The sequence below is a fragment of the Thunnus maccoyii genome, chromosome 14, assembly GCF_910596095.1.
Source record: "Thunnus maccoyii chromosome 14, fThuMac1.1, whole genome shotgun sequence".
Lineage (NCBI taxonomy): Eukaryota > Metazoa > Chordata > Actinopteri > Scombriformes > Scombridae > Thunnus > Thunnus maccoyii.
The window spans coordinates 9,381,567-9,407,141 of record NC_056546.1 but is presented as its reverse complement, the minus strand read 5'-3'; the positions used below and the strand labels follow the sequence as shown (position 1 = coordinate 9,407,141).

Below are 25,575 nucleotides of genomic sequence, written 5' to 3'. Positions count from 1 at the left end.
CTTTGAAACAGCAATTAGACCATTGTTTAGGAAGACACATAAAATGTGAAGAAAAAAAATTACTCTGATGTTTTTGGTGGATACTAAAAATGTAAATGTTTATTTGAGGGGAGGTTGCACTGAGGGGATCTGGACTCATGACTTCAGTATTTCTAAAATCCTGGCTATGACCCTGGATCTAATTACAAAGACTGTTCTCATGCATTCATGTTGTAGTTCTTTGAATGCTCTCAACATGAACAATATTACAAATGATACAGAATGGACAAAACATGCATTGTCTTTACTGGTTTTTGGCCTTTGGATGCTCTCTAGTACTCTTACTGTACATCTGTTTACAGTTGCAGTTTTTACCAAGCCAACATTGCTGCAGTATCTGTATCCGCATGTCCATCACGTCTTGTCACATGACGCGTCAAAGAAACTGAAAATGTGACAATCTGGTGTCAGGTTAGAGTAATGTAGGGAGTAAAGGAGCTAACTGACAAACTGCCATGCCTCAATATACACACATATGTTTACCATGCAGACCTGCACTATGCACTATGCGCACATACTCTACTCTACTTTCCCTCCCTCTCACTGTGTACCCTAAACACACCCCAAAGTCCTTTGAGGTTATCTTATAACTGAGTTCTGTTCCCCACGTTCTTTGCGACTAAATATAGACTTCTGAACCATCTGTGAATATGATTTTGTTCCTTTAATATCCCCATCAGCATTTTCAGCTGGCCAACAGAGACTTCTCCCCCGCCTTAGTTGCCCCCCCCCCACTCCCTATTCATGCTCCTCAACCTCCTCCTCCACCTCCTCCCCCCATCTTGACACCAACACTGCTGGAACCCACACCCCCAACCCTTGGGAAGATCTGCCATCTGAGTGTAAGGTGGGTTTTGCACTTCCCAGGACTTGGGTCCAGCTATACGTAGGGTCAGAGGCACTGAGGGATTTGTAAACTTGTGATCGAGATCACCAGCATTGAGCCAGGGGTTTCTTCTTCTCTGTTTGGTATTTATAGGTCTGTTTCTCCTCCAAGGATTACAACAAAACACAGTAAGTGGATCTGCATCCCATCGGTGTGCTTTGTTCTACTAATCAACCAACAGCTTTGATTTAAATTCTGGTAATTGCAAATTGGGGAGAGGGAGTAAAGATGTGCAACATGCTCCTACTCATCATTTCTGGGACTAGAAATTGTGCAGTGGGAAGAAATAATGGACAAAGACCTCAACAACTCAATAAACCAGATTATTACTTTGCTTTTGATGAGAATGCTTTAATTTGACCAACTCTTGCAGTAAAATTGCTCTGGGAATCACTTTGCTGCTTTTAGATTTTGTGGCTACGTCTTAAAATGACCAAAGGAACGGGTGAATGTGCTGACCATCCCTCTTTGTGGGCGTTGCAGATATTTTATATGCTGTCACCAAACCCTGACATGGGGGTGGTAAATCTGAGTACAAGGGGTCCCTAAGCTTGTGATTATTTTAAGGGAATTAAAATAGTGTCCAACTGCCCCCCACCCCCAACTGATATTTCTTTGACGTTCAAACATACTCTCAGAATTGTTTTTTGGAGGTGTGTATTGTGTCCTTAAGGGTTGTGTTAAGCCCATTTGATAGTCGAATGACGCCATTACTCGTTGCTAAAATGTCTTGGCTGGAAATGGCTTTTAAAAATAGCTGCAATGGGTTGAGTTACAGCCAGTAGATGTGATGTGATGTTTTGCTTCACTTGAGGGGCCTGAAAGAAACTGTTGAGAGCTGAAGGTGCTGATATACATGTAGGAAGATGAAAAACAGTACAACATCACCAGAGAAGAATGTAGGGACAAGATACCTATAGGGAAGCACCACAGGTCGTAATAGATTTGGTTATTAATGTTAATATGCTGCAATAGAGAGTGATATTTTGGTTGAAGCTGCCTCGACAGATGAGACAGAGGAAAGTATTACTCCCACTTTCCCCGCCCTCATGTTCCCATGCAGGCTGCAGATAGGGAAACATGATCAGATGATATGAATAATGTCAAATGCTATTTTATGATCCTGAGGCCTTCACTTTTACTGCAATAGAATTGCACCTGAATTAATTGATCACCAATTTCCGCCTGAACCACGGCGTGCTTCTGTTTACGTTGACTCAGTGTGTATACAGATCTTGTGTCCCTAAACAAAACTGAAACGCACATTGAGCTATATATTTCCTTCGGAGCAGACATCTGTTTGACTGTGGAATGCGGGGAATCTGAGAGCACCGACATCCCCCTTGAACTTGAAAAATGAGCAGGGTCCATGCTGTCTGTTTGCCTGATACACTATGGTCCCATGAATTCACTTTCAGGGGTTGTTGATAGTCGTAGGTGTTGACGGTGAAGAGTAATCTTGAGAAGTTTGTGCAAATGGTTGAGATAATTGTAAAGCGGTTTACGTTTCTTTCACTTGTGTGAAATGTCTCTGAAAACTGAAGCAAAAACACTCCCTACAGTGCATTTGAACATTAGTCTGCAGCTACGCAGATTCAGAATTATGCTACTGACAATTAATTCCTTTGAACAGGAGCAATGTGAAATGTAATGTTATCGTATAATATACAGTAAGACTGGCATGAAGGAAAACTTCCTTAAGTTGCTGCATTGAAAACATTCTTTGCTTCAGTTTTTTTTCCTTTTTTGTTTTTGATTTCTCTTTTTGCTTTAATTTTACTTTGTATCAAACATTCTAAAATAAAACAATGCTATTTATATTCAAAAAGCTGAACAACAAAATATTTTCTGGATAAGCTTTGACATTTTTGTCTTTTGAGAGAAAGAGGTCCACTTTTATTACTTCTATCACTGCTGAATATGCTCAGAAAATATATGTTCAAATGATCAAATACACCAGTAAATTACCAGTAATATACCCTAATATTGTTACTGCTAATAGGATATTCTTTCCTGACCCTCCAGTCATGCCTCTGGGAACACCTGCCCCCGTAAACAAGCGGAAAAAGCCCTCGAAGATCATAACTGACCTATCACATGTCAGTCAGGATGGTAAGGCTGACATGAAATTACATGAACATGAGACCAAATTTCTATATGGTCACTATACCTTCTTGAGCAATTGCAGCTCTTTCATATAAACACAGTATACATAAATAGATGGATGATAAGTGATAGGTAGTTGGGGTACTTATCTTACTGGATACCTTTCTTTTTTTTATCATCAACAGCCACTAAATGTCATGACAGGTGGTAAGTGAACTTTAGTTGCATCATTTCAGGAGAAACACATGCATATACAGTAAATGCATGAACCAGATAAAGAAGATAAGGAAATATTGTGGGTGTCTTGAAATATGCATATGATTAAACATCTATTATCCTAAAGGTTGTAATTGCAGTTATGTCAGTAACAACCTACCATCAAACAAGACCTCAGTAATCATTTTTCTGGATTTCTGTGCAGAATGTGCTTAAATACTGACTGATTTAAGTTTTTGTGGATTCATTCAGTTTTAGTTCTCATAACCATGTTACTACAGGGAATCCCAATCCGAACTTTAGGATAAGCAAAGCATCTTTGTTAATGAGGACAAACATATCAGTGAATGTTCATCTCCCTAGTCAATTTACTTTATAAAAATGAACATTTATCAAATGTAAAAGATTTTCTAGACTTCTTAATAACATTTTGTTTCCGCATTAAGACTTTACTAAATGTCTGTATTTCTCATACTTATCTAGAGTATGAGTCAGAACCAGAGGCATCTGAGTTTGACCTGGGAACAAAGATCAGGACTCCCAAAGACATCATGCTGGAGGAGCTTTCTCTAATGAAGAACCGAGGCTCCAAGATGTTCAAGATGAGGCAGCAGAGAGTGGAAAGGTTCATCTATGAGAACAACCCTGACATCTTCAGCAGTGAGTCAATGGTGAGAGCCTAGTTCATAGAGAAAACAAACTCCAATCAAACATGGTTAATCAGCAAATTACAAATGAATGCGATGGTTGGTTATGTTGATGATTTTTCTTTCAGGACAACCTGCAGGAGTTTGTTGGAGGTCAGATGGGAGGTCACATGATAAATATTGGTGGGCATTTACTCAGCAAAGAGGCTGGGAAGCTGCATTATTCAGGGTTAAATATCGGAGGAGGGCCCCCTGTTCCTCCTCCAAAGCCTGGAAGCAAAGGTGCAGGAGCTGGTGGGGCAGGAGGAGAAGGTGGCCATGGGCATGGCCATGGGCATGGCCATGAGCATGGCCATGGGCATGGTCATGGGCATGGCCATGGCCATGGGCATGGGCATGGCCATGGGCATGGTCATGGGCATGGTCATGGGCATGGCCATGGGCATGACCATGGAGAAGGAGCTAGTGATTGGGCTCCACTAAAAGGTTGGTATAATTTTTAGGACAAAAATATGAATATAAATAATGTACATACATTGAAGATGGAATTGAATAAGACTATGCACTTCAGTAAATAATTATCATACAGTACTTATTATTAAAATGTCCTCTTAAAGGAATTGTTTGCTATATTAGTTTGACATTTTGGGAAATTCATTTATTTGTTCCATGAGAAGATCAATACAACTCTTGTGTCTGTATAGTAAATATGAACCTACAACCAGCCACTAAGCTTAGCATAAAGAGTGAAAACAGAAGAAACAGCTAGCCTGGCTCTGGTAACAAATTCCACCTACCAGCACCTCTAAAGCTCACTATCAACAAATTATATCTTGTTTGTTTAATTTGTACAAAAAACTGGGTAAAAATCATTTTTTTATCACTTGCCAGGAAACCAGCGGAGATTCCAAGAAGTCACTGTGCCTGGACAAGAAATAGTCAGGCAAACTGTAAAACCAGAACTTGTTGTTTTTAAACTTGGGTTTTTGTATGGATCAACCATGAGATATAACGTATTAATTAGTGAGGTTTAGAGGTGGTGGTAGGTATTTTTTTAGTACTTTGGACAGAGTCAGGCTAGTTGTTTCCCGTTTCCAATATTTGTGCTATGCTAAGCTAACCGGCTCCCAGTTTTTTGAACATCTCCTTCCTAAACAAATCTATTTACATAAATGATCCACAAATATTACTCTAGTCAGTCCACATGCTGTTGAATACAATTTTACAACGGCAAATGTGTACTACAAATTCTTTCTTCGCAGGAGGTGGAACAGATGACTTGGTTAAGAAGCACATTTATGTAAAGACGTACATCTCACCATGGGAGAAAGCCATGAAGGGCGATGAGTCTCTGATAGCCACTCTGAAAACTGGAATGCCTGGTCCACATGAGCACAAGGATTTGCCCAAGTACAAATCCTTCAACAGGTACTTCCCTCAAGGCCTGACTTTGTAAGTGCTTTGTGACAAGCAAGGGCTTTAATAATCCTCTCACCTTGTTTTGCTAGGAGTGCCATGCCCTTCGGCGGCATTGAAAAGGCCAACCAGTTATTGAAATTCCAGCTGCCAGCTGAGACAACCAAAGAGGAGCCCGAACCAGTAGTGGTGTACAATCAGGACGTCAACTGCCGACCTTCCTTCAACCGCACTCCTATTGGCTGGGTGGGTAGCAGTGAGCCCAGCAGCATTCATTTGGAGATGGATACTGTGCCCTTTGATGGAGAGACCGACGAGCTGTAAAAAATACTGCCATTACACTCACTGTGCACAGACACATACACACATGTAAGCATGAATGCATGCATACATGTTAGCATTCACACACACGATAGATGAGCTTACACTTAACTGTCATATTGATGAATTTGAATCACTCAGTGTGAATAAATGATGGCATACATGAAATGTGGTCATGTTCTTGCTCTGTGTTTGACTGTAAGGCAAAGAAATGAAATATTGATGTTCTAGGGAGATGAAACATCAAATGTGTATTTGTTAAGTTCATAAGTTGAGCCAGAGCACTCTTTTAATTTGTCAGAAAAACTGTTGTTTGCAGTTAAAATGTTGCTGATTTTGTCAATGAGGAAAGAATGAAACATTTATGAAGGATAAATTTATGCTGATGTTACTGTTGTGCATGCTGTCTGGATGTCAACTTGTTACCACGTTTGTTATTTCCCAGTGCTCTTTTTGTTGTTAAGATTCTCTGACTTTTTTTTGAGCTATGGAAACCCTATAAAGAAAACTATTTTGGATGCATGCATAGATTCAGTTGCTGATCCATTCACCCACTTCATCATCCACAGTTTCTCCACAATAAACTTTTTCAAACGGTAACAATAATCTTGAAGAGTGATTAAAATATCAAGGGAAATCCTTTTTGCGTGTGTGGAAATCTATATCTATTTTATAATTTCCAGCATTCAGATATATTTGTATGTATAATGCATGCTTCATCAATCTTTTCAGCCCATGAAAAGAGATCTGCAGAGCAGCAAATTTTGTGTCTGAAAGAAACTGTAGACTGAGTAAGCAAAATAGCTTCAAAGTTAAAATCAAAGAATGTGATTTATATGCAGTGTCTTGCTCATAATAATCTAGCAAGATAGTGCACATCTATCAGCTCAAAATGAAAAGAAAATTCCATTTTAGGAGTCAATCAAAAGATTATTTTTTTTAATCAGATTTTCATTTTTCATATCAGGGTAACGATTTTCATGGTTATTATAATTTATTTTATCTTACTATTATTATTGGTTTCCAGTAATTAGTCGGTTCATATGGAAGATGTAAGCTAAAACCAGTGGTGGAAGAAGTAAGTAAGATCTTTTACTTTAACAGTAAACAATAACACTACCACAATATAAAAATACTCCATGTCAAGTATGTCCTGCATTCATTTTTTATAAGTAGAGGTACAAAAGTATTATTATTATTATTATTATTATTATTAATAATAATAATAATAATAATAATAATAATAATAATAATAATAATAATAATAATAATAATTATTATTATTATTATTATAATAAAGTGTGCTTAAAGTATCAAAAACAAAGAACTCAGACTGAATGTCAATAGTGTTATATGTTGTTGTTACTGCTGATGCATGACACTTTAAGCAGCTGGTTGAGGGGGAGCTTATTTTTTGATTTCCACATGTTAAAATTTTAATTCTAAGTTTATTTAATGTTGGTAATTCCGTCATTCAATGCATCACATTTTACATTTTAAAAGCTGGTCATATGTTTTGTTTGTAGAATCTTGACATTCAAAGTAACTATAGCTGTCGAATAAATCTAGTAATATAATGAAGTAGAGGTATAAAGCAGAATAAAATGGAGGTACTTCAGGTGTACTTTCCACCTGGCTAAAAATGAAGTTTCCCTGGCAGAAAATGACGAGTCCCTCCCAAACAGATGGGGGCGGTCATGCTGTAAATAGTTGTTTGCCAGTCATGAATGACACAATGGAAGAGAAGAAGATTACTGTACCTTTGAGGTTGGACCCGGTGTATACCATGCTGTGTATCATGCACTAACTTTGCTTCCCTTTCGGTCTGTTGGATAGTGCCGACTACAATTTACACCAACGCAATGGACAACAGCCCAGTACTATTAGGTAAGGCTAGCTAAGCTAACGTTAGCTAACCGCCATTCGAATAGGATAACGTTAGCCTACGAAGTTTTCAGGTAACCTAATAATATGGAAATAAAATGGCCCAGTAAGCGCGAAAAACTTGTACACACACTTGCCGACTTGTTTTAATTGTCTCTCCATAATCTAAATAATGCAGAGACGATGCCCAGTAACTAAGCTGGCTCGACCGCCGGAGTCGGAGCTACTTTATTTGAACCGGTGGTCGGTCTACGTTAGCAACCTCTGGGCGCAGTGTTGCCTAGCAACGGCAGTGATTGCTGTTTGCCGTTTGAAGTGCAAACACGAATGTTTACTTTAGGCTTTACGATAGACACGCTATCAACGTCAGCCAAATTTGGCCAGTTTCCTTTTACCATTTGCTACTTCTGTCAACAGCAGCCGTACCATTTAACAGTTTATAAAGTCTAAAGTGAGTTCTGAGTTCGGGAATGTTTGAGAAACATCTTCAGATTATTACTTTACCCGTTAATAAATCCTATGAAAATACCATATAACGCTGCATTAACGCTAGTGTTTGATGTTAAGGGGTGTTCCCAGAGTTTATGGTTCTTACAATAAAAAGATTATACTGCCAATATATTTAGTGTTATCTATGATTTTGCGGTATGAGCATATAACAGACTTCTTTGTAAGTCTAATGATAATGCTACTCTGATACCATTCTTCGGTCCCTGTTCTTATGTTGATAAGTCGATATTATCTGACAGTTTCATTTTAGTTTCATAAAAATATATAGTAAAACCAGCCTATTGATATTTAAAAGTAGAGCTAAAAATATTACACTCCCATTTGAGACATTGTATGTTTTTTAATCCAATTTTAAGCAACTCAAAGTTAGTACTGATTGCTGCTCCTGCTCGTGTGAGTGCATATCTCTCTCATTGTGTTTTAGGTGCACTATAGCACAGTAATTTGCCTGATGACATCTAAATTAAAGGCCCAGTTGGCACCCCTGCCATGGACAGAGATCCTTGTGTATTGGGTGCTGTCCTTTGGCTCTCATCTGTACTCTTTTTATGAACTTCACAGATTCTCCAAAGGTAAAGTTGATGGATAAATATCACTGGTTCAATGAGTTAATAAGAAACGCTACAGAAAAATCAGGCTGACATTTATGGTTTTGTTCCTCAGAGCATGAAGCAGGGATAGAGAGAGGATTTCTGTTGGAAAAAGGCCTTCTTCAGGGATTTAAAAGGGTAAGTTCAATGTTGAAATTGCTGATTAAAACCCCACTATAAAACTACTTTATGATGCACCTTGATGAAAACACAAGTAATCCAAGTTAAAAATTTGTGTCACAGAAACTAAAAAAGCTTTTTATCAATGTAAGTTTTTAAAATACTTAATCCATTTGGTTGATACACATAAAAACATTTTGAGTGAACATTCAAGCCTCTTTTCAACAGACTTCAGGTGATGATAAAGTTTTTTGGGGTTTTTTGTCAGGATCTCTCAGACTTTGAGTGGAGTTTCTGGACAGAATGGGCTAAGAAGTCATTGCTGTGGACTCTGATTGGACATGGTGCTATATCCAGATTAAGCAGCATCTTTTACCCCGAGGTAGAAAACAGTAGCTACTGTACTGTTAAGTGTAAAATTTCTATTAAGTGAGAGGTGTTTTAATCCAACACATTTCTGATATTGTTCCAACAGTTTAGGATACCAGCCCTCACGATATATGGCGTCTTAGCAGCCAGCAGTGTGTTGGGGATTAAAGGTGTGGGTGTGCTGCTGCTACATCTGGGCTTGTCCTTCTCAGTGGCCCAACTGCGAAAGCCCGCTCTGTCCTGGGTCTGTAACCTGCTGCTACTCTGCACCCTGCACATCCAACCACTTCAAGAGATCCAGGTGGGTTGTGTCACCTGGAGGGGTGTCTTTATCTTCCATTAAAGGGATAAAACAGGCAGTATGTTTGGAAGTAAGGTAAAATACACATTTGAAGATTTTGTTTATATTATGCTTTTAATTTGATGGTTAAAAAGCTACAGAGTCACAAAACTCTATGGAGATTTTTGGTGAATGATGAGGACCAGCATCTCCACTTGCTATGAGTCTGTGTTTATTCTAAGATTGTATGAATTAACTATTTCTTCAGTGCTATGGTAGTGTAAGTCAATTCAGTTTTCAAGTAATGTTACATCAAAACTGTTTCACTTTCCATTTGATCATCACAAAACATTTTTTAAAGCCCCTCAAACCTGAAAAATCTTAAGTATTTCTCTGTATAATATTAAATATTCATGGCTGAAAAAGTAACGATAAAGAAACCAACCCATAAGTATTATTTATTACAGGTGTGAAACTTAAAAACACTTAAAAAAGCTAATCCGCTACTGAGTGGGTGTGTTTTAATCAAATTTTACAGATATAAATCAAGTGAAATAACCAAAACAGTTTGAACTTTGGCAGAAAATGGTGCATTTATCTTGGACTCCATTGCTCATTATTAGGAAAATGACTGAGAAAATAGGTTTTCGTGACCTTTTAAAAGAACACAAGAGGGCGCAAGATCCTAAGGGGACATCCAGCTACTCAGCTCCAGTGTTTTGTGTCCGTTCTGCAGGATAAAAGTTGAATGAATTTACTGAAAGCATACACTACGTATCAAGCATGCATTTTTCTGTACCTTATGAAGTTTATTTGAGAATAGCTATAAATGACAGCCTTCATATTTCTAAAGTTAAACATTTATTGTTGAAAAGATAAAATAATAACCACAAGAAAGAGAAATTTTAAAAAGCAGTCTTGTCTGTAGTACCACACAGTGCACAGTGCTTGAAGTCTCAAGCTTGGTTACAGCCGAGCAACCGTACAGTATATCCAGCTTTAATGCTTAGAAATTTGAAACTACTGTAAGTGAAATACAAGAGCCAGGCCTATGTATGCCTCTTTCTCTCTTGTGCTCTTCCCCACACACATGCAGTCTTACAATTGAGTCCAGTGTTCAAACTGGACTTGGAGAGCAGTAGTGTTTGTTAAGTGAACCTCATTAAAAGCTTTCTTAAGCCAATGTTTATGAGAGTTGTGGGAAGAGTATTAACATAAGTTGTTTATATATGCCGTGATTCTGCTGTTATGATTGTCATATTTTAAATAAGTGATTATAAATAACATATCTATTAATATAAAGTTTTCCCAGGAAAATAATTGGCCTTCCTACTGAATTACACAGAGAGGCTGGTACAAGACCGAGGAGGAGTACTATCTGCTACTCTTCAGTATTGCTGTCTGTGGTCTGCGCTTCATCAGCTTCAGCCTGGAGCATTGCTGGTGCCCTGTAGACCGTGGTGGCATTGTGCAGCTCTGTTGGCTGCTTTCATACACTTTCTATCATCCCTTTTTCTACAATGGACCCATTATCACATACAAAGACTACATTGAGCAGGTAAGAGAGAGCCAGTGAAGGCAACTCCTGAAGTGAAATTTTGTCTGGAGGAGGCTGAGACTGTTCGGTGCTCCTGGTAGGATATTAATGAGAAATCTTGCTCGGACTGTAACTCGAATTTTTCAGATTTGTAGAGAAATAGACACCTTTGTTTTTGGTCTGATGTTTGTTTGTAAATCATTTCTGTAATATTTATGCCTCCTTTTTTAATACCCGTCCTTGGAGTACATGGGAACGTTCATACAGTATGTGTTATGATTTTTTTAGTTAAATCATGGTTGTAGTTTTTTTTTTGGTTGTGAAGATTTAACTAGCAACCCTTAATAACATGCTCACTATCTACACTTGCAGATGTGGAGGCCTGCTGAGGAGAGTGACAGGGACAAATCTGCTTTCAGTTACTTTGTGCTCAGATCAGGACGGATCATACTGTGGTGGTGCATTGCAGAATACATGATCCATGTCATGTACATGCACTCCATCCAGTCTAATGAGACCTACTTAGAAATTCTTCCTCCTTGGGCCTTGGGTAAGTATTTATATGTACTTCTAGGCTTCCATGTACAGTAATAAGTATGTTCTGCTTTAATGTTTCCCTGCCACTTCAGACACACATTTAACATGTTTATGAGATGCAGAATTTAAAAACACATTACCCCCACTGGATTTCACTAGTTCTGATATTCATCAGATATGCTGATTACTGAGTTACTTAGTGGCCTCGATTCATAATCCAGTTGTTATGATCTGTGCTGTGATTATTTTTGTATTTTAATATTTCCATTAAATGACAGAAATGGAGGCTGTGAAGTCAGTAAGTCACAAATTGGAGCTGTAATTAGCCAGGTTATGTAATCTCTTTGTGTACAGCCTCTCTGTGTCTTTGCAAGACACAGCTCGGACATTTTGGGAGGTTTATGTAATTTACATAGATGGTTACGGATACTCTTCATGTGCAGCTTCATCCAGATCATTTTATATGATTAGAGGCACCTCTTGGATTTTATAGTTATATCCTAGTGGCCCCCTAGTGGCCATAAGCATGCATGGAAAGGTTTATAGACAAACTGAATCATGATCCTTCACTGTAATGCAATTTTTTTTGACTGTTATGGTTTCTTAGCATCTTTAAGACTTTCTGTCTCTTTTAATGTCAGCCGTGAATGACATTGCAAAGTAAAAATATAGGAGAATGGTATTTGGAAAGTACAGAACTATAAAAAAACTCAGAAGCAAAGAAATTTTAGTTTGAACGCCTCCTCTTCCTCTGTCACAGGTGGTCTGGCCCTGGCCCTCGTCCAGTTCTTCTATGTGAAGTATCTTGTTCTCTTTGGCTTGCCGTCCATGCTGGCCACTCTGGATAAGCTAGTTCCCCCAAACCTTCCTCGTTGTGTCAGCATCATGTATAGTTTCACAGGGATGTGGAGGTAAGATCATACGGAGGAACAAACTCCAGTCAACACCGCTGACCTGACAGTACAGTAACCTACAGTATTTTGTTTGTGATGCAGCATTCTTTAACACTTCATTGGCTGCAGTAAAGTGTGCTTGAAGGAAAGGTACATTTAATGTCAAGTGCTCTAAGTGTTCACTGTGCTTTGGCAATCAGATTCAGACTGGGCATAGTGAATTGTCTCATCATCTGTCATTACTGGCAATCAGAACAATGGGTCACCTCCACACCGGGAACATTACATCCGTCTTTCAGACTCAAGCTGAAATGGTTTGTTCTCTGGGACAGAGCCTACATTTGCAGGCCAAATCTTTTCTGTTTTTCTTCTTAAAGATCCCTTCCAGACATGTATTAAGACATACAAAATACATAACATACAATAACGTGTGTCTGATATGGCCTGGCAGAAAACTAAAGGGGCGTTTGCAGTCAAGGCCGTGAGGTGCTGGAAAGGTCTGCCTGAGGAAATCAGGTCGGCTGAGTCAGTGATCTCTTTTAAGTCCCTTCTTAAAACATACTTTTATCTGAGAGGTTTTCCTGATTTTACATGAGTTTTATTTTCTTTTAACTGTCTTTTATTTCCTTTAAAAAATATATATATTTCTATTCTTGCCTTTTCCTGCACTGAATTGTTTTTTTATACACCAGATAGTTTTTATCTGTTCTTTTTAGAACCTGATGAAGGTTTTATTTTGCTGCCTTTGTAAAGCACACGGTAACGTGGACTTTTGAAAGTGCTCTATAAATAACAATCATTATTATTATTATTATTATTATTATTATTATTATTATTATTATATTACTATTATTATATGGTTTTTCCACAAAAAAGTTCTAATTACCACGTTATAATAAATGACATCTGTACTCCTTCTCCCTCATTAAAAATTCCAGAATCTATAAATATGTAAATATTTTATCTCAGAGGTTTAACTGCTGGACATAAGATGTCTCCTACTTCACTGTAAAGTCCATTTTTAGTGTATGTACACTGGAGGCTTCAAGTTTCCACCTAACACTTATGTAAGATGAATACTGGACCAGGATTGGCTTCTAAACTTGATGATGATGTAACAAATCATGCTCTTAGGCCCGCCCCTTAAAATCGGATTTTCAATGAGCACAAAAAAAGAAACTTTCCATTTTCAAGCAGATGGATGTGAAAAAGACATTTTTGAGTGGAAGGGGACTTTCAGTAAAAACAGATTGTAGCAGTATTGCTAAGAGAACAGTTAATGATGAACCACAACATAACCATACATGTTAAAATCACCAAAAAGAGTGCCAATTAGAGATGTGTGCCAGTTTGTATGTATAACACACTCCAATATATTGGCATAAAAGAGAATTTTACATAACTTTTCCGGTGAATTTTTTAAGTCAGTAGTGTTTTATAGACACATGCACACCTCATATTGAGTCCCATTAATTATTTCTGTCACACCCACCTCAGCAGAGAGCGGAGGGTCAATGATGATTGCTACTTTTATTAAGCTCATGATAAGCTTCTGTTACTGTACAAAGCAAAAGGAAAGACTATGCCAGGTTTATACTGAAGGGGTCACAATTGCATAAGTTAATGAACACAGACATTGCAGTGCTTGTTACACAGAGATAAAGCACCTTAATCAGCAAGACTTATAAAAAGACTAAATTCAACAAAGTTTCCACTGCTTGGATGAATATCCAGGTGCATTCTGCAGTGAAAATTTGTGTCACAGTGTCATATGTTTGTACTGTTTACCTTCGACATCATCCTCCAGGATGCATGCCAAAAATGAAAAAGACTTTTAGCTGATTTCCTGCATTTCCTGCACATGTATACCTCACAATATACAATTAAAATAAAAAATAAAAAAACTGTTACAGTATCTGGAGAATAAATGCTATGAGTAAAAAATCTTGTACACAAGGAGTGAAAAAATGGCAAGTGTTTAATATCCTAGTGAGAGTAGAGTATCTGTTTTTAAATCTAATTAATAATGAGAAACTACTCCCTTAATTAAGAGCACATAAAGCTGAAAGATGGAAAGTTGTGTGTTTTGTTTTGCAGTAAAGATGTGTTGGCTACAGACTAGATTGACCAATGTGCTGACACTGATGCACTTCAGTCCCATCCTGCATGTGCTGAGCTGGCCGATGTTGACAACATTGATGGAATGCATAAAGCTGTCCACTGACATCATTGACGAAACAGCCGCAGTTTATAGGCAGCGCTGGGGAGGAAAAAAAAAAAACAGCAACAACAACAAAAAAAACAGAAACGCTTTTTCTAATCTTCTTAATGACAAAGAGCAGGCACACCAACACACATGCATCATGTTTCCTTTACATGCCTCAGTTTATGTGACGCCTGGTGCTCAGGTGTTTCTTACTCTGTGCTATATTATTATGTAAATTTGTGACTCAAATATCCTTCTTTTTTTTTGTCCTCTTCACTCTTAGGCATTTTGACGAGGGCCTGTATCGATGGCTCATCAGGTAAGAGGCACTTGATGAGCGGTGGACAGACTAATTCACATGTTAATGCTTACTAAAGATGTTGAATTTAATCAAAATCAAAAGCTCTCTATCAGAATATCTATTTACCTGTCTACTTGTTTGTATATGTAGCTATCTATAATTTAATTTCCTTATATTTAGAGTAGCATGTGTTTAATCTTATGTTATTTATTGCACACTGAAAGAGCTCATTTCCGGCAGGGCATTGAACTCATCAGTTGAAATCCCTTAAAACAGGTGCCATTCTACAGCTGCCTGCCCGCATGTTTCATCATAATAGACAAGGATGCTGCATTTGCATGTAGGCTTTCTCATGATTATGAGGTCGCATGTTGTTGGTGAACAGTTCCACTGTTGTGTTACAGCTCGTGCACCCTGGAGAAATGCCTCCTTGTTTAATATGTGCATATGTAAAAGGAGCATTATGTGTTTGCTCACTTGTACTTTGGACAACGCACATTAGTTCGTCTGCTTTTAATGATGCACACTTGACTGAATGCGGCCTATTGGGAGTTTATGGTCCAGTTGGTAGACGAGGGTTGCTACGTTAAGGCAACAGTGCAGTTCCACGGTTGTCAGAGAACGCACTGTGATGTTATGTGAAAATGTTCCCTTGTCTCGGTTATTGTTTGCTAATTAATGTTTGTGTTGACTGGGTTTTTTTCTGTTGTTTGACACGTTTGGTAGTGTACATTTAAATCTGCTTTTCAGGTGTTAAAGATGAGTTTAGAATGAAATATGGCATATCAGACTGTTAAAGTGTCTCTAATCAATTTACTCAAGATCCCAGAATTTAAATTGCAAATGCAAGTTTCCATTTTAATCTGTGTCCATTGGAAATTGTTTTCTCCTGCTTAATGGCATCACTTGCAATTATCCTGCTGCAGATGCGAAACGATACCCATGACACAATGCCCCGACGTTCCTTCTTGTGAAAGTGCTTTTAAAGAGATTTTAATGCAGTTCTGAAATTCTGTTGAAATTGTCTGAAGAGCGCTAGATGAGTGCGTAGGTGTTAAATGATGTGCTCTACATGACTCACTGACACCCCGTCTCCCTGGGCTGCTAAGTGGCTCATCCTTCACCATTCCATTATGCTTTCCCCTGCCTGTATGCCGCTGTGTCTCAGGTTCTCTGTTTCACTCACAAACAGTTATTGGGCAAACAGAAGAGCTCTTACTGGTTGTTTGATTGAGTTATTGCAGCTACAGTACATATGAGAAGGAGTGTTTGATTCCAAATCCTGGGATTATATTATATATATATATATATATATATATATATATATGTATACACACATATAGAATATTAGTCGTAAATAAATAAGTGGGGACATAGGTTGGGTTGAGTGGGGGACAGCAAGTGCACTCAGGGACCAATAACAATAGCTAATAGCTATAGAGTTAATTCCTCCTGTCAGCGTATAAAGCTGATATGCATGTTATTTGCACCATCTGCCTGCAGTGGTCATTTGTTACATAACACATTGATTATTCAGGTATTAATGTATATCTCCAAATTATCATATTTTGATTAACATCTGTTTAGAATCCATCTAGATTTAAATAATTTAAATAGAGGGATAGACTCTCAGTATATTTAGGTATTCAGTTTGCTCTTGCTCTAACATTAACGCTCCATCTGTTTTTGCACCTACTTTCATCCTCTAATACGGCCAAGCTGGCCACTCTATTTAAGGCTCAGAAAATGCTGGCTCATCTTTCAGGGACATTGATTAGCCACAGGATGGCTGAGATAATTAGTTCCCAGCTCAGCAACACTAGACAGATCGTGATGTTTGTTTCCAAGTGTGTTGGAGTGATGTTGCATGTTGAGACACTCAGTACCTCTGGGACAGACGAGGTTCTCACAGTATCTGAGACCAGTTTCCTTCACGCCGTGCACCACGTTCTTTACTGATTGGTGGGATATTATTCACCTCAAGTGGGCTTTCACATGGATATACTATTGCTATTTTTGTACCGCATATAGTGTAATCTCATTTAAACCTCTTGCAAAATTACATGCACGAGCTATGTGGTAGATATTTTCTGTTTGATAAATTACCGTGTGTACATGTGTATCCACAATTTGTGAACCGAAATGTTTAAATCAGACCTCATCTTCCCACAACAAGACAACAGAGCCAGCTGAAGTGGTGAAAGTGCCCACGTAGGAAACCAATTTGACGCAGGAAGTGGGTTAAATGTGTGTTGAGGGTTTATTTGTGAATCACAGAAAAAAACACTTCGGAATCATTAACCCAGTCACGGCACTATTAACAACTTGGCAGAATTAATATTCCCTGGAGTGCCTCTATTTTCGTACTGGACGTCAGAGCGTTGTTGATTAAAAATCAATGAAGGGGACATGATAATTTCTGTGACAGGTGCTCGGTGCATTGTGGTGCCATATTTAACCCCCTTTTGTGTTACATCTGCATTATTTACTGGCTGCAGTAGTAAAGAAAAATACTGAAATTGTCTCTATAAACTGTATTTACAGCTATCATTATTTTACTATTTGTTTTAGCACATTATTTATTGGACGGGTTGTGATCTCCTTTGTAACATTTTATTCATTCTGATTGCGTTCAAAAGCTGTTTTTTTTTATATATATAATCATTACTCATGTTTCAGATACATCTATGTGCCGTTGGGAGGTTCACGGCATGGTCTTCTATACAAAATGTTGTCCACTGGCCTGGCGTTTGGATTCGTCTGCCTATGGCACGGTGGCCATGACTACTTACAGTACTGGGCCCTGATGAATTGGGTTGGAGTTCTGGTGGAAAATGGACTGAAGTCTCTCTTTGCCTCATCTTTTATTCACTCCATTGTTGTAAGTTTGAAATCCAAGCATTTACAAAAACTCTACATTCAAAGAGATTACAATAGTATGTAGATATAATTCCCTTGTTATTCTATCGATTGGATGTTCAATTAAAATGTGTGGACATGGTCTAATCTTTCCTGTAGCTAGAAATAAATGGGGTCATATAATCTGATTTAATAAGAGATAATGCCTGGAGCTGCTTCAGTACAGCAAGTACAGATAGGAGACAAACTGGTTGGATCCTGTCAGATCTAATTGGCATGTAACGCCCAACAGTAATGTGAGTAAAAATCTATTTCCAATACATTAGCAATGGACACTTTCAGGCTACTTTTGCTTCTTTGGCCTCTAGCCGTGAGAGAGATTCATGTTCTCAAAAATAGTAATAAGGTCTGATGGCCTACTGTGTAATCCTGCTTGTTTATTAGTGCCAGGTGCTTTGTTGTTCTTTCTTTCTCAGATTTACAATGAAAATCTCTTGCGGTCCTCCTGCAATTAACTTATTTATTTACTGATTTCCCAGGAGCAGAATTTCTCTGCAGCAATGAAAAGGCGTTGCATTGCCCTTCTCTCTGCCTTCTCCACCGCCATGCTCATCCTCTCTAATCTGGTATTCCTTGGGGGGATACATGTTGGCAGAATCTTCTGGAAGCGCGTCTTCATTCAAGGTAAATTGCCTTCCACAACACTCACACAATAGGATTTGTGAGTGCCTTTATTTGCAGGATTGTTTTAGCTGGCATTTCCAAATTCGATCCCAATGTAGAGTATCAGTCATTTGGTGTTTTAATTTGACAGATGAGTTGCATTGTTTCTGTAGGATTCATTCTCCTCCAGTAAATATAATAAAGTGATTTAAAATGCTGCTGTTCAATACAGGTTTATATTTAGCAGTATTTGCAGTGGATGTTTAGGCTGTGGATATACTGAGGCATTTTATGCATCTGCATGTCTCCCAAATAGAGAGACATCTGCTCTGTGGTTGTGCCAGTCCCTGTACTGCTCCCCGTGTCTTTATTTGGCTCATTTGGTACCTAAAGCAAAATGGCAGTACCTCCTGAAGCCTGTCTACACATGATAAGCAGTCTGAGCTTCACTCACCACTGGGCTGGGCACAGATTAGGTGCAGAGAGCTCAGCTCAATACTGACACGTCATCATATATTTAGATTATTTAATAAAATAACAGTTAAATTATTGCTGAATAAAATACACAATTTTTTGCCACATAGGGGCAGTGAAACTGGCTGTAAATGCAACATATTACCCCATAAAGTTGGCACATGGGTTATGTGTTACTAAACAGTGGCCTATTTACTCATCCAGCAGACACAGCAACCTGGCATTCATTTAGAGTCGTGTTTCTGGTCATTCGAATGTAACAATATTTACTCTCCTTGTAGCTCTGTCTTTGGTCTCCACCAACAGTTTAGGGAAACTTCTGGCTCTTCAGCTGCTAAAGCTTCCACTATGTTAACTAGCTAGTTGCTAACTGTGTCTGTCTGCCGTTTGGTGCTGAGCAGGTTGGGTAGAGTCTGAAAACAGGCGTCTGCTGCAACTGGAAGCAAGGTTCGTCAGAGCGGTGAGAGTGAAAAGTTGCAGGATAGAAAACAAAAACGAGCTGAAAGATGCTAAAATGCTCTGTGGGCCTGAGAGGTGATACGTTTTCTCAGTTGGCTGAAAATTCTCGAGCGACCTCGTTCACATTACATGTAGTCATTTGCTCCATGGGTTAATATTAAAATATTGATTGGTGCAGCTTCAATTAGAATAATATTATATATCTGGAAACTCAAATACACTCTCTGTGTTAAAACATATTGATACCACTTTGACAAGTTTGCTGTGATCAGAGTATTTTTCCAAAATGATGAACTATTCCTTTAAGTTACTCCATTGACGCTGCAATGGTGTGCAGTAGCGAGGTGTAAAATCTGAACACCAAAGGTAGCACTGTCACGAGTTTCTTGCTTTGCTTTGCTTGTCTTTCCTTCCTCTGCAGAGGAAAACAATGGCTGAAGTAGATGAGAAGTGAGTCTGCCAGTGATCATGTGACAGCCTCTAGCATCTCTCTGTTTTTTTGCAAATCAACTCTTTTCATTTCCACCAAGTGATCTGTCAAAATCAGGTTTTGGTTGATGTGGTGTAGTCAGTGTAGGTAGTTTTTCCTCATTTCAATCAAGGGTCTAAGGATAGAGGATGTAGTATTGCTGTACAGATTGTAAAGCCCACTGTGGTAAATTTATGACATTGGGCTATACAAATAAAACTAATTTGACTACTTTGTTAAGACTTGATATTCCAACATTATATTATATATTATTATGTTAAATTATAACCTTTTGGAGATTTTTTTTAGAATTGTTTCAGATGGTCCGTTTAGTCCCTTCTGTATTAGATAGAAATCTTTAAACTTGTTGAATGTCTCACACTTTCTGTTCTCTATAACCTTTATTTTACCCTTTTCTTTACTGGTTCTTCAGACAGAGCCTATTCTTTTCAGATAATGTCATGGAATCTGTGGACCTCTTAAAATCAAGGCTAAGCAGACTGACAAAGGTCATGTTCCAGTCACCGGTTAAGCTTTATTGTGACTTATTGTGCTTTATTGTGTGTAAAAAAAAAAAAAAAAAAAAAGAAAGTGGAAGCCTGGCAGGCTCACAGCAAATGGTGCGTAACATTATGCTTCTTCTAGCACTTAGACTTGGTGTAAATAAGTTAAGAGAAACCTAAAAATAAGAGCAAGGTGTTTGGAAATACCATTTCTGTTGTGAATTATTCACAGAAAAAACTAGAAAGTGAACTGAGTATCTCAGTTTGCTTTTATGGTTTTATGACTCACTCAGACCATTAAAGTACTAAAAGTACAGACAACATGGCACTGCCTGATGCTTACGTCAAAAAAATTAAATAGACCATTGAACAAACCACTTAATCATTTTGTTTCAGTGAGTATTTGTGTTTTTGTGCTTGAAATATAATAGATCCACTAGAAATGCCTAATGCCATTCCTTATGTCTCCATGTGTCTGCATAATAAACCGCCAAGTTAAACGTAGAGAGTTGTGGTTTGCTTCATTAACTTGAGATCAATGCTTTTAAATCAGCCTGTCTGGGTGTTTTACTGGTGAAGGCAGCAGCTTAATTGCACTCTGACCTCTGGTGAAATGTCCAAAAAACAGATTCCTAATTACAGTGCGTACTGTCGTATATTTTGACTCAGGACATCTGAAATGTCTTGTTGAACTGCACATTACTGCATGTGTGTTGATGTTCCCTCATGTAAGATTACACTTGAATGCTGAGTGATTTAAAAATGTAACATCCCAGAAGACACAATGCATGTTATTAATCCAGAACTATGCATCATCACATTAATATTATATAGCTGTAATGAAAACCTTCATATTTCATTTAGAGCTGCAACAATTAGTCAGTTAATCGATTGGCAACTGTTAAATTATTCGCCAACTATTTTAATCATTAATTAATTGTTTTGGGTCAGTTTTTAAGAACAAAATTTCCAAATTCTCTGATTCCAGCTTCTCAAATGTGAATATTTTCTATTTTCTTTAGTCTTCTGTGATAATAAACTAAACATTGGTTAATATCATTATATTGTATTGTATTGTAATATTGTTGGCCGAGGTAAAACAAGACATTTGAGGACGTTATCTTGGGCTTTGGCAAACAGTGACATTTTTCACTATTTTCTCACATTTTATGGACCAAACAACTAATCGATTAATCGAGAAAATAAGATTAATCGATAATGAAAATAATCGTTGTATGCAGTCCTAATCTCATTTCAATGATTATGTTTTACAAATGTGATTGTCATCAGTCCTTTACTTTATATCAGTGTGTACTTCACTCATATTGTTTCCTCTTCACAAAATTCAAACAGCTGGACAACTGCAGAACTTGTAATGGATGGTCAATCACAGAAGAGTATTCCAGCTTTACTTGGTGCACTATTGCAGTGTTTGTAATTTCCATTTAAAGGAATAGTTTGTAATTTTAGGAGACATGCTTATTTACTCTCTTGCTGAGAGTTAGATGAGAAAATCAGTATGTTTGTTAACTATGAAGATTTCACTCTAATCTCTGTCCATCCAACAATGTTTCTTACCAAAAAACTTGAACTTTTAACTTTTATTATCTTTTTTTTACTCCACTAGCTTTAAAAGTGTGCTTTGACTTCTATTTAAGTATAATATCAGTAAAACTGCAGTAGCTTTACACTGTATTAGCTCCACTACAGGCTGCTGGTATCATCACTTTCCTAAGAAATACAAGCTTGCACTTTTACATTATCTGCTGAAACTCGCACATTATTTTTTTCTATCTATGTAATGATTATGTATGCACCCAGATAGAGAAAGAAGCAGTCTGTTTACAGAGAAACCTCAGTCCTTCTAATCACTAATCAACTTTATATTTAGTTTTGAGTTGCCTCTCTGCAAGAGGCCTTTCCACCTCAATTTGAACTCGGAAGCGCTGAAGTGTTAATCAAGTGGCAAAAGAAACTGGTTTAATTACAGCACTGCTTAATTAGAACCATAGAAACATGCAACTGAAGGAAATGGGTTATTCATACATTCATACTTTATTTTCTTTCACTCAACATTTGTGTTCCAGGCTTCAGTAATTAGTAGTTTTGGTTAGAACAGCAGAGCCGCCTGAAAACAACTCGATTATGTTCCAAAATTACGAGTAGATCATCTGACGCATTTCCCTTTTGTAGCCAATGTGTACTCAGATTTTGCTTGTGGCTTCCTTTAAGTCCTACCTGTCACTCTATTCATTTGAAGCAAAGCAAAGGTTGGATGATTGGTTGGAGAATATATTTCACACTGAGGGCGTTAATGGAATTTACAGACCTGTAAAGACAAAAACACCAGGACATTTTGGCACGACAGCAAGGTTTCGTCATGGTCCATGAAGGATCCTGAGCTAAAAGGCTTTCAATGATTCATTTACATGTCAGAAATACATCATATTTTAAAGGTGTTATTTACCTCAGTAAAATGTGTCTTTTCTAGGCTTTGCTCATGTTACCTTTCTCCCCCGCAGACAGGAAACTGGCAGTACAGCTGTGCAAGAAGCGGCCTGTGTGTATGCGAATTAGATTTTGACATGAATAGGAAAGAATAGACTATTGAAAAGCATTGTGGGTGCAGGTGCAGGTTACTCAGATAATCTGGAGGCAAGCCAGTAGGGGAGGAGGTGCAGACAGCTGTCCTTACCTGTTCGTCCCTCTAAGACGCAGCTATAAATAGAAAAACAGAAGAACCGTAAAACAGCAGAGAGTTTAACAAACTGATACTGCAGCAGTAGCAGCCATTTTTTTTATCTGAGTATAAACTGATTTAATCAGTATTTATGTAGGAAACTGTGCCCAGCTTCAGGATAGAAATGTGTTTAGGACTGAATCTGCAGTCCACTACATACATCTGATTTTTTAATGTGTTTTATTTTCAGTTCTGTTACTGACGAAACATCCTTTCTATTTCAGGCTGGTCTACCATTGCCCCACCTATGCTGGCTTTCCTCTACTGCTTTGCGCAGGTTGGACTTGAGTGGACTTCACACCCATCATGAGTCACCTTGACTTTGCAACAGAGTGAGAATCCCAGCTACCGGAAAACCAGAACAACCTGCTGGGTCCAGTGACTCGTCCACACCAGCCACAGTTTCTGTAGCGAATCTGGCTTATGGCCACGTAACCCGTCCAAACCTGGCTGAAGTGCAGCTTAGCAGACACTTTTCCCAACCTGCAGCACCAGGAAAAATCTGTCTGTAAGCTAAAACATAAAGGAGCAGTGTTTGTCCTTTGAAGAGAGAGTTTTCTGTACTTTGTAGACAATTGAAGTGCATAGAAACTGTAAAAGAATTAGTGTTTAATACTGTAAATTTATCTAATAGAAGTCACTATTGAGGCATGGTTTCTTCCCATTAAGCTGCACTGAATCACTGTGATTCTAAGAAACTGTAAAACAAAATGTGGACCCTGAGTCTGTCTTGGTTATACGACTGATAAGGTATTGCTCAGTGATGCGGTAAGCTGGAGAAATGCTAATTTCATATTTATAGTCCTCCTTTGGCTCGCCACAAAAGCAGTTGTGTATTCAGAGGTAGACAATAGGCACAGCAGACTGAATAGACCAGCAGGAACCTAATAATGTCATTATTTTCCTTACAGACGTAATTTGGGTAAAGTAGAATGACATTAATATCAGTAGATGCATTACTGAAAAGCTTTAGAGGGACGACACACTAGCTTTTAATTCAACACTGTAACAATGGTAGATGATGTTTATCCAGTGGAATGTTTTGAGCAGAGAGGACAGAGAGAACTGCCAGCTGGGTACTTTTCACTTATGTATAATGCATAGTGCTGTTGTTGTGTCAAAGCCTTATACCGCCAAAATGTCAACTTTTCAATCCCTCAGCCTGATGCTACTAACCAAATTTAGCGAAAACCAACAGTCACTTTTTGGTGATGCATCCATCCATCCATGTTATAATGGATAACTGATACAATGAGACATTCACAGTTTTCCTGTTTCAGCTGTGTGTATGTAGTCAGTGTGGATACTGGACCATGCACTGGGTGGTTTTTGGGTGTGCTGACGGTTATATGTCAGCCTATATGTTAAGAAAATTCTTCAACCTCCCTTAAGTCAACTCATAAAACCCTTTCAGAACTCATTGTCAACTTGTTGTCAACTTTTCAGGAAATAATTTTAAGCTTGATGACAATGGTGTCTTTATAAAGAGCTTAATGAGCATTTGTAAGAGAGGTAGAAGATGTTACTCAACCTATTGGAAAGCATGTAATCTTTCAACATATCCAAAAACATGAAAATCCCCAAACTACTTGTTATCAGGGTTTCACTCGACATCTACATTTTCTTAGTCTTTAAGGCTTTTCTTTGAAATTGAGATGATTTGATGCAACAGCAGAAAAAGTTTTTAACTTAAGAAAAACAAAATCAAACGTCTGTGTTGAAGGATTCAAATCTAATCTTAACTAATGCTAGTTTTACATAAGAGGTTAAATATCAGTACTCCTTGGTGATATTTTACCCATCTTTAAAGCATTTGCATCTTCTCTTCACATTTCAGATCACAGTAAATAATTTAATCTTTAATCCAGTAGGGGATGACTAGTTTGTCATCAGCTTTCAAAGGCAAACTCCGTTCTGCAGGAAGTAACAGGAAGCCGCTTTAGACAGATCGTCTGTGCCTTTTTGTGTCTTTTGAGCTGAGAAAGTGTGACGTGGCAAAAACAATCTGATCCTCCTCTTACTGTGAAAACACTGAACAATAAGCAAAGCAAACGGCTGCAAGGTATGGCTTCCGAGAAGCTTAGTGTTGGAATTTTAAGTCAGAAGTGCCATCGCAGAGATTCATTATTAACGAACCTCTCAAATTGCCTCCGGTTGTTCATTGTTTTGCTGCAACAACTGACTTTTCTTAAAGTTTGTATGTTAAGTTTTTCAATCAGTAAACCATCTTACAGTCCATGAACTAATCTGTATTTTTTAAAACTTGATCAAGAGTGAATAAACAATCATTTAATACAAGCTGTTTTGTCAGTAAAAGTACTGTGTAATCTGTTGTTGCTTGTGAGCTTCTAGAGTTTCCATTAGTTGATTTCTGTTCTCGGGATTATCACATTGGTGACACTAAGTAGGATCAGTGTGAGCGGGGGTCAGCAAGGAATCCTCTTAAATGAGCACAAAACTGTGAGGTTTATCTGACGTAAGAAGATCAGCAGGAGAATACACCTGCTGAGTTACACTTTCTTAGAAAGATGCCCGATCAGTGACAGCGGA

The 25,575-nt window shown here is 38.0% G+C and overlaps 2 protein-coding genes across 6 annotated transcripts; both read left to right on the top strand.

Moving 5' to 3' along the window:
• The first annotated feature begins 810 nt into the window (after positions 1-810).
• On the top strand, positions 811-6,268 carry myoz1a (myozenin 1a). 4 transcript variants are annotated; one of them, XM_042433435.1, is made up of 7 exons: positions 811-886; positions 1,019-1,053; positions 2,928-3,037; positions 3,731-3,918; positions 4,023-4,380; positions 5,157-5,322; positions 5,403-6,268. In XM_042433435.1, the coding sequence occupies exons 3-7, from the start codon at positions 2,953-2,955 to the stop codon at positions 5,632-5,634; spliced, it is 1,029 nt and encodes a 342-aa protein (XP_042289369.1). In that variant the 5' UTR covers positions 811-886; positions 1,019-1,053; positions 2,928-2,952; the 3' UTR covers positions 5,635-6,268. The 4 variants fall into 4 exon arrangements, with proteins under 4 accessions (XP_042289369.1, XP_042289367.1, XP_042289368.1 ...); XM_042433433.1 differs by having other exon boundaries at positions 812-886; positions 2,951-3,037; XM_042433434.1 differs by having other exon boundaries at positions 848-881; positions 2,951-3,037.
• Positions 6,269-7,431: 1,163 nt separating this feature from the next.
• hhat (hedgehog acyltransferase) lies at positions 7,432-25,323 on the top strand. 2 transcript variants are annotated; one of them, XR_006099939.1, is made up of 12 exons: positions 7,432-7,518; positions 8,450-8,597; positions 8,689-8,753; positions 9,004-9,117; positions 9,211-9,405; positions 10,730-10,942; positions 11,294-11,471; positions 12,219-12,369; positions 14,841-14,876; positions 17,538-17,739; positions 17,877-18,013; positions 18,257-18,344. XR_006099939.1 is itself a non-coding variant. In XM_042433432.1 (12 exons), the coding sequence occupies exons 2-12, from the start codon at positions 8,477-8,479 to the stop codon at positions 23,333-23,335; spliced, it is 1,506 nt and encodes a 501-aa protein (XP_042289366.1). In that variant the 5' UTR covers positions 7,432-7,518; positions 8,450-8,476; the 3' UTR covers positions 23,336-25,323. The 2 variants fall into 2 exon arrangements, 1 of the variants encoding a protein (XP_042289366.1); XM_042433432.1 differs by lacking the exon at positions 17,877-18,013 and adding an exon at positions 23,250-25,323 and having other exon boundaries at positions 18,257-18,401.
• Positions 25,324-25,575: the final 252 nt, after the last annotated feature.

Coding starts and splice junctions, on each gene's coding strand:
- myoz1a (XM_042433435.1), top strand. CDS start 2,953: ATGCCTCTGGGAACACCTGCCCCCGTAAACAAGCGGAAAAAGCCCTCG. Junction 3,038..3,730: donor ATCACATGTCAGTCAGGATG/GTAAGGCTGACA, acceptor ATACTTATCTAG/AGTATGAGTCAGAACCAGAG. Junction 5,323..5,402: donor AAGTACAAATCCTTCAACAG/GTACTTCCCTCA, acceptor TTGTTTTGCTAG/GAGTGCCATGCCCTTCGGCG.
- hhat (XM_042433432.1), top strand. CDS start 8,477: ATGACATCTAAATTAAAGGCCCAGTTGGCACCCCTGCCATGGACAGAG. Junction 10,943..11,293: donor ACAAAGACTACATTGAGCAG/GTAAGAGAGAGC, acceptor CTACACTTGCAG/ATGTGGAGGCCTGCTGAGGA. Junction 17,740..18,256: donor CTTTTATTCACTCCATTGTT/GTAAGTTTGAAA, acceptor CTGATTTCCCAG/GAGCAGAATTTCTCTGCAGC.